The 14,541-nt window shown below is 36.6% G+C and overlaps 1 protein-coding gene across 5 annotated transcripts in view; it reads right to left on the bottom strand.

The window, feature by feature from the left end:
* ARID4A (AT-rich interaction domain 4A) overlaps positions 1-14,541 on the bottom strand; it is a 48,431-nt gene that overhangs the window by 29,990 nt on the left and 3,900 nt on the right. For 4 of the 5 annotated variants that reach the window (XM_075713391.1, XM_075713390.1, XM_075713389.1 and 1 more), the window contains exons 4-8: positions 13,572-13,637; positions 12,539-12,629; positions 1,613-1,692; positions 1,413-1,507; positions 650-782 (exon numbers count right to left, since the gene is read on the bottom strand). In XM_075713391.1, coding sequence (XP_075569506.1) covers positions 650-782; positions 1,413-1,507; positions 1,613-1,692; positions 12,539-12,629; positions 13,572-13,637 — 465 coding nt within the window. Of the gene's footprint in view, positions 1-649; positions 783-1,412; positions 1,508-1,612; positions 1,693-4,669; positions 4,697-12,538; positions 12,630-13,571; positions 13,638-14,541 lie in introns of those variants that run through there. The other variant, XM_075713392.1, reaches the window with a different exon arrangement.

Below are 14,541 nucleotides of genomic sequence, written 5' to 3' on the forward strand. Positions count from 1 at the left end.
CAATCCGCAAAGTGTCTGCCTTTACAGTACAAGTCTACTTGTACTTGAATTTATTTAATATGTATTTATTATCAGCAATGGCAATGAACAGCTATATCCTACACTGACAGTGAAATAAAAATAATAACCAACCTCTACTGCTGGAGTAGCTGCCCATTTCTGCAAATGCAAGCATGAAAGGAACTAGTATTTCATAAAATTGAAAGTCTAAGAGAAAGGGTAGTCACTAAATACAAAAAGATAAAAACTCCACTGCAATTAAAATTCATAAATCTAGTTGCTCTTCAATTGCCTGGGAGTGCAAGTCATAAGGTATCTTATTTTTAGAAGGAAAATATTGTTACATACCAATAATTTTATGTGCAGTTTTGAAAGACTTAAGAGCCATAAAACTGTAACTTACACATAAACGTTAATCTTTGGTCTCCTACTCTTCATAGATACCATAGAATATTTATATTTGTAGCAAATATGGGCAGCAGAGCTTAGCCTGACTACATTTGCAACTTTCCTATAAAAGTTGTGGAGTTTGCAAACCATCCTACCCAGGAAACTGCTATATGAACAATGGAACAAGTCAGATGACACTCTTGTCTAAAAAGATATTAGCAGTATAACACTAGAGATGTCAACGTCTTAAGCAACTTACCAAAGCTGGATACCAGTCTGCCTTCTCAGAATTACAAGTCACACTCACAACTTTGCCAAGCAATTCATCATTGAGACGCCTTTTATCTTCATCCTCCTCTTCACTACTTTCTTCTTCCTTTTCATCTTCAGTACTAAATTATTAAAACAAATAGTATTTTAAAGTTTTCCTCTGACGTTAATATTTGAAAGCAAATACAGCTTACAACCCAATCTTTCTTCCTGTTCTGCAAAGCTTCAAAACCAAAACTGGAATTTCAAGAGCTAAAATTGCTTGAAACACACTTAAATATTAAGAGCACTTACTTAGTAAGAGGAATTTTGTTGAAATTCTTTCCAAGTAGTAGTATTTTACAACAGCATCATGTTGGAATTGGAGGCATGAATCAGGATTTGATTGTGCACAGACATGAAACAAAGAGAAATGGTCTCTACCCCAGAAGTTTAAAAGCACCTTTTTTTCCTTCTTTGTGCAGTTTAAAGAAGGTTAAAAATCCTACATTTCCTGACACATGAGCTCCTATTATATGAAAGAAGCATAAACATTCGTAAGGCTAAAAAAACCCAAGCAAAAACCCCCATCGACTTCATAATACTGTTAACATATGGACACATCTGCATGAACTGAGTTACTTAAGTCCACAAGCTGTGTCCAGAGCTCGCATGATAGAGCATTCAGACCATTACAGCTTCAACGGCACTACTTCAGTTTTAGCAAAGGATGCTAAAGGAAAGGAAAGCAACAGAGCACTATCAAAACTCACACAGGAAGAGAAGATCTTCTTCCTCTATTAGATTTCTTCCCAATAACTGGAGTTCCAAAGTGCTCTGGATTGGTTAGTGGCAGTTGATCAAGTGTCTACATGGAAAAAGAAGAAACAAAATCAGTTTGCAATTTCTTCTTATTATTAAAAAACCACAAATTAACTTCTTAGTTTTCATTGCATGTCCATCGTTGTCTTACCTCACTTTCTGCAAAGTGCCTTTCTCCCTTCAAGCATAACGAAGTTCGTCTCAAGGTCCTTTCATCACCATCATCAAAAACTAGTATAGAAGCCAAGAAAACACATTGGCACAAGATGAGCAGATCTCTTTCCCAAGCTGACAAAAACAAGTCTACTGTTTATCTCACAATTTAGAATATTCTCTAAAATGTGACTTCCAGGACCTCCATTTAAACGTTACTTTCATTCACAAGCAAAATGGAGAGTGGTATTCAAGATCCAGTCTAAGAACAGATAACAGTTTCACGCAGAGATTCAAGCCAGTATAAAGTAAGGCGTTTGGATGCAATAATCTCAGTCTAATTTCGACATGCTTCTTATCAATACACTGCACACTCCAAACCATAGCTACTGGCTGCATTCCAGTTACTATTATCTAACAATCTTAGGGGTTTGTTTGGTTTTGTGGGTTTCTTTTTGTCCCTATCCATTTATTCCTCACTTACGCTACCTTCTAATCCTCTCTCTTGCTACAAACCACCCCACAAAAATACAAATGAATTGAAAGGAAAACAAGTGTGTGATAGTTTTTGCTACACTATCAATCCTGTCCCACCAACAACCTGGGACTGTAAGTCTGACCAATTTATAAAGAATACTTAGTAGACACACTGTTCTCTTAAAACTCATGTGTAAGTGCCAGGGAAGTTCCATCAATTTCCATCAATACACTGAATACCACTAGAATGTCATAAGGCTATTGCAGGCTTTGCCTGAGAAAGATCTACTCTTTAGTCATTCTCAATAAAACCTTTTCACAAAAGCGTCCTTGAAGACAAGGAAAGAAAAGTTACTAGTTCCCCCTCCACTGGTTCAGATCCCACTGTCTGAGCCATGTGAACAGGCCTTTTCAAAGAGCAGAGACCAGGTGGCTGCAGTCTGGCATTCCAGTAAGGTAAAAGTTTATTTGTATGGGTCAAAGTGCAGAATACTACTCTATATTTAAACTACTTGAAACATACTTTGTCCAGTAATTAACTTAAAAAAAAAAAGACAGACGTTTCAAGAGTGTTGTGCCTATCGGTATGATAATTTTGGCATACTTCTATAAAAACCAAAAAGTAGATCTCTTGAGCTAGCATGAATTTCAAATATATGTGTATTGTTAGCAAAAACACAGATTGGTTGCAGCAAGAAAAGCACTTATTTGTCAAATAACTAAACAGAATAGTGACATTCTCATAACCGTAGATTAAAACCACAGACTGCAATAATAACTATATAAAAAGGTATGAATACATATTTAATTAAGCTTGATAAGATAAGCTTTAAGGTTCCTCCATCTTCAGAGCAGAGATACTGCTGTGGTATGCTCCACTACTGAATTATCTTAATGGGTTATGTTATAATAATCATACACACAAAGCAACTAACTTTTCCCCTTCCAGAAACCTAGTATTTTAAGAACGGCAGGTACATATATGCCTAATTAGCTATACTAGTTAATAATATTTTCAAAACTTTTACAAGATAAATACCAGTAGTAAGACCCGTCAACCCCAACGTCAGTATGTTACTCTCAAAATCTTCTAGTTTAGCTCACAGCTCAAGGAAGCCACCACTGTGACACTTTGCACTAACGGGGAAAGCAAAGCGTGAGCTCTTCCCCTCTGCATTACCAACTCAGCATTGGTACCCACTGATCGGCTAAGTGCAAAGACCAGAGCACCCAAAATAATTCTGAAGTTCAGTGCTGTCACAGGTTTACGTTAATAAATATCCATGCCACCCTTTTGAAGTTTAAGTTTCATTACCCACTCCAAACGTGTCACCCATCAGCTCTCTGTACACTTTGATAACAATATTTCATTAGCATATTTTTAAGTTTCAGGGTGGTTTGGCTTGTTGGGTTTTGTTTGTTTGTTTTTTTAAATGTTCTGTGCACCTTACAGGGTGTGCCATTTCTCATTGCTCTGAAGAGCCTCAGAAGCACATTACCATCGTTATCCTTTGCCAAACACATTCAGAACTAAAGTCTAATTTTTCACAAATAATCATTTTAGGGAACAAATGGCTGGTGATTGGCAACAGGTATCTTTACTGAAAAAAGCAAACAGAACCTGATATTGACAGTAAAGAAAAAAAAATCTGTCTAGTTTATCCCCAATTTTGGAAGCTCTACCTATTTAATTAAACTAGTATAGTAGGGGAAGAAATAAAGCAAACCATTCATAAACCAGATGATAGATACCTTTTTTTCATCCATAAAAGATAAAATCTTATAAACACTGACTGTTAAGTAAAATACACTACTAAACCACACTAAACTCTACTAAATTAAGACACATAAGGAAATGATGACAATTAAGAACTGTATGAGATATTCTGCTTTCCTCAATTACAACAAACATGCAAGTTAACTTAAACTTTGAAAAGTCACATAATTACATATTTCTGACCAATATGAGACAATTATAGATTGCAAAATGTATTTGCAATTGCAGAAGTGTCAACTTCATAAATTTTTATTTCATTTCCATGGACAAAACAACGTGAAAAAAAAAGAATTAATGCTGAATAATTAAGTTTTCCTAATTACTCCTCAGACCCAGAGACAATGAAAGCGTGAGTATGCTTTCAGAGCTTGGCAGTCATGCTTTCAGTCCTATTCCCAGTTTCATACCTGAATGAAGACAAATCTACCTCTTCCTAGAAGCCTTTTTCTGCCATTCCTCTCCATTTTCTCTAGCTGAAGTGGCCTGTTCTACAGAAGCTGCTTGTCCCTTGCCATACAGGGAAAAAGTGCTAGGCCACTCTTACATTTTCCAAAACTGAAACAGGTGGACTACAAAAAAGGAAACAAAACAAAAAAAAACCCCAAAGCCCCTTCCAAAACCCACCCCTAAAAGGAAAGCCACTCTTTCCAAAAGGGTAGAGTACTTTCTTTCATACGAGAGGCAGTTATCATACAACTTCAGGAAAGGAAGGTGGAGAAGCACAAATTCTCAGACCTCTGTCCTGAACTGCAGCAGGCCAAGGAATTGGCGTAACTGCTAAATGAAAATGTAGAAAAATACCTCTGTTCAGCAGCCACATGAGCATGTCCTGCCGGGGGCAAAGGAAACGCACAGCAGAGCGTAAGAGTGTGTGATTCCTTCAAAGTAATCAAGTCCAATATGTTCCATTTCTCCTTGGTCATTTTCTTCCAGGACTGAAGTTCTTCTCCCCCTCGCCCCTCATTCAGGTTAAAAGAACGTATAGAATCAACATATCCAACCCCTAAGAGCTTCATATAAATATGTGTGAATACACGTATACGCATACAAATAACAAAACTAGAGAATTTTTATCAAGTCTGTGTGTGGTTATCCCTACAGACATCACCTGCTCAATACAGAAAATGCTTTTAGACAATTACAACAGAATTCTCAATAACAAAAACTAAGTGGTTATATATAGAAGGAAATACCATAGCATTATCGTTACTTAAAAAGACTTTACCTTTTAGAAGTAGAAAAGTGACAGTGACATTTAATTTTCTGTCTTGATGGGGACCAGTAGGGGCAGAGGTAGAAGGACCATGAGGGGCAGAAACAGAAGGCACTAATATTTTCAGTCTTTCAGAGTCATTTATTTGCTTCAAGGATAAAATGAAACTTTCTTTGACCACGTAAGAGTTTTTAGATATATGAAATTGTCTGCTCATTCTGTAATGATTTATGTCGTGGACATGTGCAACAGCACCTGCAACTGACAGCATAGCTGTGTAACGCAGAGCAAAACCACATCTTTGCAGAACAGCAAAGTATGTAACAGAACAGCATAAAAAGAAAGATTTTTAGTGAAAATAGTGATCACTTTATAAAGTGTCAATGGAGAAAGAGTAGCACCATTTTTCATACAAAAATATCAATTACCTGAATTACTAAAGTGGGACAAAGTAAGAAGTCTCTCCAATTAATCACAATGCGTGAAGTATTTTGTAATTGTAGCTACTTTAAACTTTCTTCTCTTCTAGGGAAAATACTTGTTTGTGCCCTACTGAAAGGGTAATCAGAAACACACACTGATAGTCTCAGCACCTTCAAAAATATGTACTTTTCTTAAACTAAGTAGGCCTTGTGGTTTCCATCTCACTTTTAAGAAAAATCTATTTCACCAAAAGTACCGCTCGTATTGCTGCCACCCTACGCATGACTTTTTAATGCTAGTCCTAGAGGCTTTAAGAGAATGTCTTTTCAATGTACAGTATCATATAGTAAGAACTGCACAAATATAAGCAGCAGGGCAAACAGCACATTTTTTGTCTATGCGATACTTTGATACTATGATAGCAGTTGTGTCAGAAGAACTGAATACACTCTTAGAATATGTTCTAAGCTGCAAATTCATTTGTCTTTTTAACCTCATTCAGAAGTAAGACTGTTTACCTCTAGTTAAAATGCCTCGTACTAACAAATTAAAACCCGTTAAATTAGCGTTGAAGAACTTGTATTAATTACTTTATCATTCCTTAAATAGGTTATTGTTACAACTCCAAATTCTTCAACAGCAGAAATTCTAGAGGTTGTATTCCATGAGAAAGAATTTACTGAGCAGTATCAGTTATGTTAAGGAGGGAAGGAAACAGGAATGGAAGAGAGGGAGATATCTCCCCATACACATGTAATGTAAGTATCTACACAGGTAATGTAGTCATCAAAAGACATGTTTACAGTGTCACAGTATTTATCTTAGAAGAGGAACTTACAATCCTGTCCTTCCAAAGAAACAAGTATGAAAAAGCAGAAGCCCTTTAAGTACTACAATTGCCTAATCTTGCAGCGGGCATGTACTTGTTGGGGAAACAGGGTGTACCAGCTGACTACTTCAGTAAATACTGCTGGAAAGAGAATGATACATACTAGCCAGGAACCTATATCTACTATTTAAGAGTCAATAAAGTAGGAATGACAGAAAGAAAAGCAACATTTCTGCTGGCCAGAGGCCTTTCTTCCAAGTACGTTGCTTAATGACGAACACTGACAGAAGGGGAAAAAAGATGACTAAGCAGCACAACCTGGAGGAACAGTCTCTGTTATAATGCTTCCAATGCTTATATAGTCCCAAGAATAGAGTTCAATATGCTCCATACAGAGCACATTTAAACAGTGGAAATAACATGGAAATTTTCAGAACTTCGCTGCGTCCCAACCTTGCTGATAATAACAGGAAAGAAATAGAATTTATTTTTCTTCTTCTGTTTCTGGAAGCCTAGGCAAGCCAAAGCTATGACAGAAAAAGAAAAACAAAGCTACCCAGTGGGAGTCAGTGCAATACATCCCAGGAGTTAGAAAAAAATTCTCTTGATTAAAAGTTGAGTACCTCAAAAATGCATTAAACAGTGCAACTTTCAAGTCACTATCGATGAGCAGGTATCTTGCATTCCCTGTCTGTAGCAGAACCATACAGGCCCTTAATAAAAATAATACTAAACCTGTCCTCACAAAAATGCTGTCTCAGCATCAGTTCTCATTTATTTATATAAGAAATATTAACAAGTCGACTAATCCAAATCATTTTTAGGAACTGTGAAGAAACTTGCCACAAAATATTGCAGATCAGTTTAACTACATCTTGTTTCTAAATATGCCTGAGATTTTAAAAAATATAAAAAAGACAGAAAAAGGAGAACATAGCAGGACACTAACGGTGACATCCTCATAATCATTACGGTGTTACTTACACACAGAGCAATCAGTGTTACCAGCACAAGGCAGTCCTGTAACAGACAAATGAGTACAGAAAACAACCCTCAAGGCTCCATCTGCTTGCTAACTTCAAACCCAACAAGTTATGTTACTGTTGCTGCCCAAAGCAGGAGAGATTCTAAACTGCATGGCAGGTAAACCTTTTTTCCCATTCCTCATCCCATTCAGAAACTTTTAAATCTACCAAGACAATGAAAGCAGATGCCAACAAGTAAAAATCGATCCAGTGTCACTATGCACACTTAATTTTACTAGTTGCCTGATGAAGTAGTAAATCTGTAAACTATCAGAGATGCTATCTATGCACATCTCGATGAATGTGGGCAAGTTTTGCAGATTTTTGGTTTTCAGCTGTGGAAACAATACGGAAAGTACCAAGAGTCGTGCAATACTTGTTGAATGACCTTGTAGACAAGGGCTCTACTAACTACTGATTCATCACTGTAAGAGGGCTTAACAGCAAGATACTGCAATGTATTGTGCTACTGGAGAGACTACAGAACTCAAGTTTTTTAAAAAAATCATTTTAAATGAGCTTCAGTTCCTCTACAGAAATGTATATGAAATATCACTGAAAACACAGAAGTGTGACCTTTGAGTCTACTCATAGAAGACTATCACCTTATGAACAAAAACCTGCTGTCTGAAACTGCTTTTTCTGAGACATTACAGTAATCTCACTATTGTTACATATAAAGGGATTAGAGAAAAAAATTCTACCCCCTTGTCTTCCCTACAGTATTGTTTGTACACCGTATTTTTTTAACATGCAGTCCACATTGTAACAAAGGTGGTTTTATAACCAAAGGCTCTATCCAGTTGATTTGTAACAAGATTCAGTTAATATACTTTTTCACCACCCTATCTGCTCCACTACCTGCCCGTTGCCTAAACACGCTGAAGTGCAAAGTGCAGTGCTGTTCTTTTTTTCTAGATTCTCCAGAAAGCAACCAACACAGCTATTGCACAGTTTCTATGTGCCACAGGTGCACTTAAACAACAGTATGTCCTGCAGAAGGACTCCAGGCAAATTCAGGGTTTCCTCAAAATCCACCCAAGCAACGTTTTGAAGACAAAAAGAACAAATTTGTAGCGGGTCAGGGTGGTACAGAGCACCAGTGAAGTGGGGACAACTGGACAGTTTCCCTGCCACACTTGTGGTTTTGGATTCCTGGATGACACATGCACAACCAGAAGATGAAGTGATGCTTCTGGGATGTAGAACTCAACAGGATGCTGGGAAGAACTGGTCAAACCAGCCACACAAACGTGACTAGTGCCTTGCACATACTACAAAATGTGTGCTGTTGAAATTACAGAAAGACAAACCGACAAGCCTCTGGCATGGATGAAATCAACTGGTGGCACCAACAGCTTTTATCAACCTTCATGAAGGAGTAAGACATGTTAGGAGCTTAAAGTGGTAGTTGAGCCAGGACCAAATCAATTTTTCCTGTTAGCGCAGATATCTCCACACAGCACCACAAGAGGAAACCTTTTTTTTTTTTAAAATAGGAAAACGTGACTATAAGTAGCTCCTGTTAGCAACCTGGTTCATGAAAGTCCTAGGACATCACTATCGGTTCATTTTCTGATAAACATTCTCAGAATTATGAACTGGAATTTTCAAAACCCATGCAACATGAAAGAGGACTAGAACCAAATACTTACTACCTTTTGTTTCGGTCACCTGCCCTCCTAAATGTGGTACCCCGGAGCAATGCAACTGGTGGCTGAGACTACACTTCATCTCCAGAACAACTCAAGCGGACTACCCAAAACTTTACTTGCACAAGGATGAGCAGTCAGGTATCTAACCCCTCCCAGCACACACTCAGTCAGCATTCCCTGACCGAGTATGACTGTGACTACAGTGACTACCTCAGAGGAGGAAGTTACCACCACATGAGGCCGGAGAGCAGCACAAGCAGAGGTATGGGGCTCCCAGAGGTGTCTCAGAAGCGGTGTCTTGCTTACAGCACAGCCAAAGCTGGGCCATGTTGATGCACAACACCGTACTAGAGCCAAAAAGGAAAAACTCTGTTGGCTTTGCAGACTCATGCAGTGTTGAAAAGAACGAGAAAAAGAAATTCTTTACTATTTCTGTTAAAAATATTCTGCCATTTCATGATAACTTTTAAAAGGAGAAAAGATATGTCTTCTCTTACATAAAAGTACTAGATGAAGCTTGAAAGCCATAATTCTCAAAAAAAATAAAGATTCATGCTCCCTTTCACTCTAAACAGTCTATAAAGCCCTACTGTTGACAGCAAGGTCTGCTAGAAACTGCAAATGCCTCTCACTGTTTTGGGTTTTTTCTCCGTTTCCTACTCATTTCAGAGGAAAGCTGTCCCTGCTCACTGCAGGGGGGTTGGGCTAGATGACCTCTAAAGGTCCCTTCCAACCCAAAGCATTCTATGATTCTATGATGATTCTATGAAAAATTACTGAAGGTTAATACATGTTTTCTCTTTCTCTCTTTAGAAAAACTTTTCCATGATTTTATCTAGCAAAATACAAGGCACAAGGCTCAATGTATTTGATCTGTTTTTTTCTTTTGTTTAAAGTTGTAGATACGGTTAAATTACATACACTTAAGGAGATCTAAGCACATTCATATTATCGACCTGAGTTTTGTCAAAGAGAGATGACACTTCCATTTTGATGAGACAATAAAAAAGGCCGTTATAATAGCATCTCTTCAGGTGCTTGCTCAATTGACATTCTGTTTCTCACTTTTATACAGACATTACACTGCTTCTAGTTCTGTACAGAAGTGATGCAAAAGTGTTTCCTTAAAGAACATATACATAAGGATTTCTGTTTTCTGAAATTCTGGTAATGCTTATAAGATTCCAGAGAGAATGTCAAAGAAGGAAAATGCAACTATGCACTTTGTAAGGTGTGGTCTGGGTTGTGGTTTCTTTCTTTTTTTTTTTTTTTTTGAGTAATTTCAGACATTATTTCAGTATTTACCTGAAGCATTTTACAAATTAACAGAGAATCAGGTGGATGGTATGCCAAGTAATCCATAATTCAAACATGGCTCAGCTGAAAGCAGATCTGATAGACCATTCTAATGCTATGCAATTATCACCTAGCAATATATTTGGTACTTCAAAAGCATCAATGCAGCACTTTAAAATTTGTAAATTAAGTAACATCATTTTAAATAATTGCATTTTAAAGATTAAAACAGCCAACTGAGCCATTTGTTATCCAAAGAACTTAAACAGCTATTACTGTCATCCCACTTTGATTCAATTGAGCAGATGAGAGGGCTGACTTGTGCGATGGCATTTTCCAGACATCGTTAAACTTTCACTCCAAACAGCTTTTGTTTCTTCACCTACTTATACTGAAAAGCTGAATCTCAAAGGTAATTTCAAAAGTGTTTCCAAATCACAGTTGAAAATTTCAGTATGACTGAACAGCTACAGTAACATCATTATTAGGTAAAAATAGGTGAAAAAGTGATTCCATAGCAGCTACAATAAAAATAAATCCTTATTTATTTTGCGTACGTGAACACCACTAAGAGACAGGATATACTGTTAAAATAGACTAACTGATCATCATTGTGGCTCTTTCATTATGTTGGTGGCAAAGTGGCCTACTACAGCAAATTCAACACAGTACTTCTACTGGTTCACCTTATTGAACAAAGCAAAGCTGTTTCAACTGACAACTTTTCTTATTTAGATACCTATCTGAAATAGAGAACCTGATTTGCAAAAGTGAACATCATCACTTCTCACTAGACGTGCATGTGGTTCGCTTTGGTGGATTTTTCAGATTTTTGTAGTTCATACTTTGAAAATGTTTGTCTGTATATATTACTCGTTTCCCTAACTGTATCAGTCTACTTTTAGATCACTGAGAAAGAGATGCTACGTAAACTGGAAAATAAATAGTACAGGAAAAGCACATACTACTGAAACACAAGCTTTCTCTTGTGCTTTCCATCTCAAGCCTGACCACATTCAGGAATACATTCTAGAAACCTGAAGGCTGTTTAATCCACCTCCCTCCCAACTCTTTAGCTTTGACTGAATCGGTCAATAAGACTGCCAAGTAGTACGGCCCACCATTTATTAAAAAGGAACCAATTCAGCTCTGCTTGCTTCACAGCAACATAAACATACACCTAATATTTAGTAACATTAGTCTATCTACTAGTACAGTTTAAATTCACAAGTACCAATCTCAAAATCAATGCTGAATAGTAGCACGTACAGGACAACTAAGAGGAGCACGTTCCCTCCATGCTATTATTAGTGAATATAATGTTCCACTGCTGTAAGAAAGTTGCACAAAAAAGGACGGGTGCTTGCAAAGCTCTTTGATTCAAATACTGTGGGTTTTTATTTGCTTATCTAGTATTACTTGAGTGTTGCTGGGTTTTGTCATTCTACTGTTAAAGCTGTTTCAGAAAAACCTAGAGATCAGAATGAGCAATTCTAATTATTCAAAATAAAGAAATTTATCTTGCAATGAATTCTTGTTCAACATTGAAATTTTACTGACCCTGAATTCTGAGGTTTCTGTTTCAATAACTGAAAAGTACATGAGCCTCCAACATGAGAAGCAAAGTAGTTTTCTATTTTAGATATAATCATTATTTGAAAATTATTTTAAAGCAAACAGTTATTCACGTTCTAGAGTGAATGTCCCCTCTCTTCTTTTGAAGGTGTGATGTGTCAATATTTTTCTTAAAAAAAAAAACAAAACCTTCCTTCTATTGTGTCACACAAAACACAACACTCAACTCTACACAAAACAGAGGAATGACTTCAGAATGCATAGCGCTGCTACCAATGTTTTTCTTCTGTACAAGATTCCATATAGTAAAAGAAGGCTTGCATTTCAGTCGTTCATTACACGCCACGGGTTTTCAGCTAGAAGTGCAAAAATTATTCTGAATGCCAGTGAGTGACACTAACGCCGGTATACATATGTTGTGCCAAATAAAACTTGATTGTTCAGCCCTGCAATTACCTTTGCAACAGCTCCCCTGAACATCAAATAATTATTATCCTATTTTAAATGGAAACAAGACCTGGAAGACTTAAAGTCCCCTACAAAATCCATCTCTGATCTTACAATGCAAGATATAATTACTTACATTATTCCCTATAATTAGAAATATATTGTCCAAAGATTAAAGACCGTAAATGAAAGCATGTGGCTACTCACCTACAGTATACCAACTAGCATCGGTCAGCTTGCTGATAACAGCTTCTTGAAAGGATCCATCAGGCATTTTGGTTTCAACCATTGCACCAACCTGCAAAAAGGAGTATCTCAAGGTTATATGAAATCCCAAACTCATATAATGGAGAAAAAAAAACAGGTACACATTAATTCTTCCAGCACGCTACATTTTTTTTTTTTTAACGACTCATTTTAGCTAAATGTTACTTTGTAAAATTTAGTTACTTAGCTGGTAAGAACAAAGGTCCTTAAACATGAAGGCTGAACTGCAAGTAGACGGTAAAGCAGTACGAAACTCGGAACATCTATTTCAGCATGACTTACATCATCACGAGAAATAACAGAAAGCTAATTGGAAATAAATATTCAAATATTCAATCAAAGTAATTACTACTTTATTACTGATATGCATGCAATTACTACTATTTCTTATACTTTAAACATTGTTATACTGTCAACTACATCAGAATTCCAGCAGCAGCCTACAACATGCACTGGTGTTCCTGCAGCAGCTAGAGAAAAGACAAAGACAAAAAAAGATGATCTCCTCTAAAGAGCTCTATTTGCAGTCAGTGTTTTATAATGCAGCTATGTATTTTAGCAGACAACTGTTACATATAAAAATACAAACCAACACATATTTTTATATAAAATACATCAACTATTTTAAAATGCAGTTAGAACCATCGTATTTACTATTGTCTAATGGACTTGAACTTAGCTTCAGAATCAAGTTCTCCATTACTTATAAGAAGTTTTGTGTCTTACAAGATACAGAAATCATTGTGTGTGCAAAACTGTTTGTGTTTGGAGTATACTACCCGAAGAAGCATAAACAGCCTCTAAAAGCTACAAGCGTTAAGACTAATTACTCAGAATCAATCTGACCTAAAGCAATGAGCCGCCTCCTGTTGATTTAAATTCTGTAGAATGGGTACCCACCTAAACAGCATCAAAATTTAGAATTTTATAAATCAATTATGTGATTACAAAAAAAGGCAGGCAATATACATACTCTTAGAGGTCCTTTCACCTGGTCATCTTGCACTAACTGAGTTGAGTTATCCCCCTTCAGGACCACCTGAAAGATATTCATAAACTTTTTTATATATACCTTATTTTTAGTAGCATACAAAAAGCATATGAAACTGTATTTATAATAATAATAATTTGGAAAATAACATCTTTATCAATCAAATGGACTCAAACATTATTGAATGCAAAACACTTGGCATGGATGGTTTTACTCACAGGAAGCCCCAAGTATCAGACTTAATATTTAATCCAAAACATCATCATTAAAGAACAGGGCAAATCAAACATCAGCCATTCCAAGGCAAAGAAAATACGTTTTGATGTGAGTTTGGGTATCGATGCAATCCAGGGCATACCTGGAACTGGGCTTCCAGATCAGAAGATTAAGCAGGTTTTTTCTCTCTCTACTTCAACCATAGCACTTTATTAACAACACATTGAGTACTAAACTACAACCAAAATAAAAAGCTCTCTTTATTAAATATGTATCAAAAAAACCCCCCATCAAACTGACCACAATACCACCATTTCTGCTACCTTGAGCAAGAGAAAGTTTTAATGGTAAAGATGTGAATCACTACAAGTGTAATGAAAGATGGATCAGTTACAGCGTTAAGTACAATATGCTTCTCCCTTTAAAATCCTATGTTTGAGAAGGTAACACTGATGAGACAAAGTGAATGTAAGTCTATGCAATTTGAATCCCTGAGTTTGCAGAGACTCAGTTTAGAAACAGGAAAGACGAATATTTAGATGTCAATGCTGTTAACTGTTTCACTGCCACCTGTCATAACAAAAACACCTATGGTGTTTTAATAAAAAGTTCCAAAATTCCTATTTCTTTTAAGGAATCAAAAGTTCCAGGAGCTTCCTTTCCACCTATAAAGATGCCCAGTTTTCTAGCTCCCCCAGTTATCCCCCAACCACAGTCTACACTCTAGCTGTATTTA

Source organism: Pelecanus crispus, chromosome 6 (genome assembly GCF_030463565.1).
Source record: "Pelecanus crispus isolate bPelCri1 chromosome 6, bPelCri1.pri, whole genome shotgun sequence".
Classification (NCBI taxonomy): domain Eukaryota; kingdom Metazoa; phylum Chordata; class Aves; order Pelecaniformes; family Pelecanidae; genus Pelecanus; species Pelecanus crispus.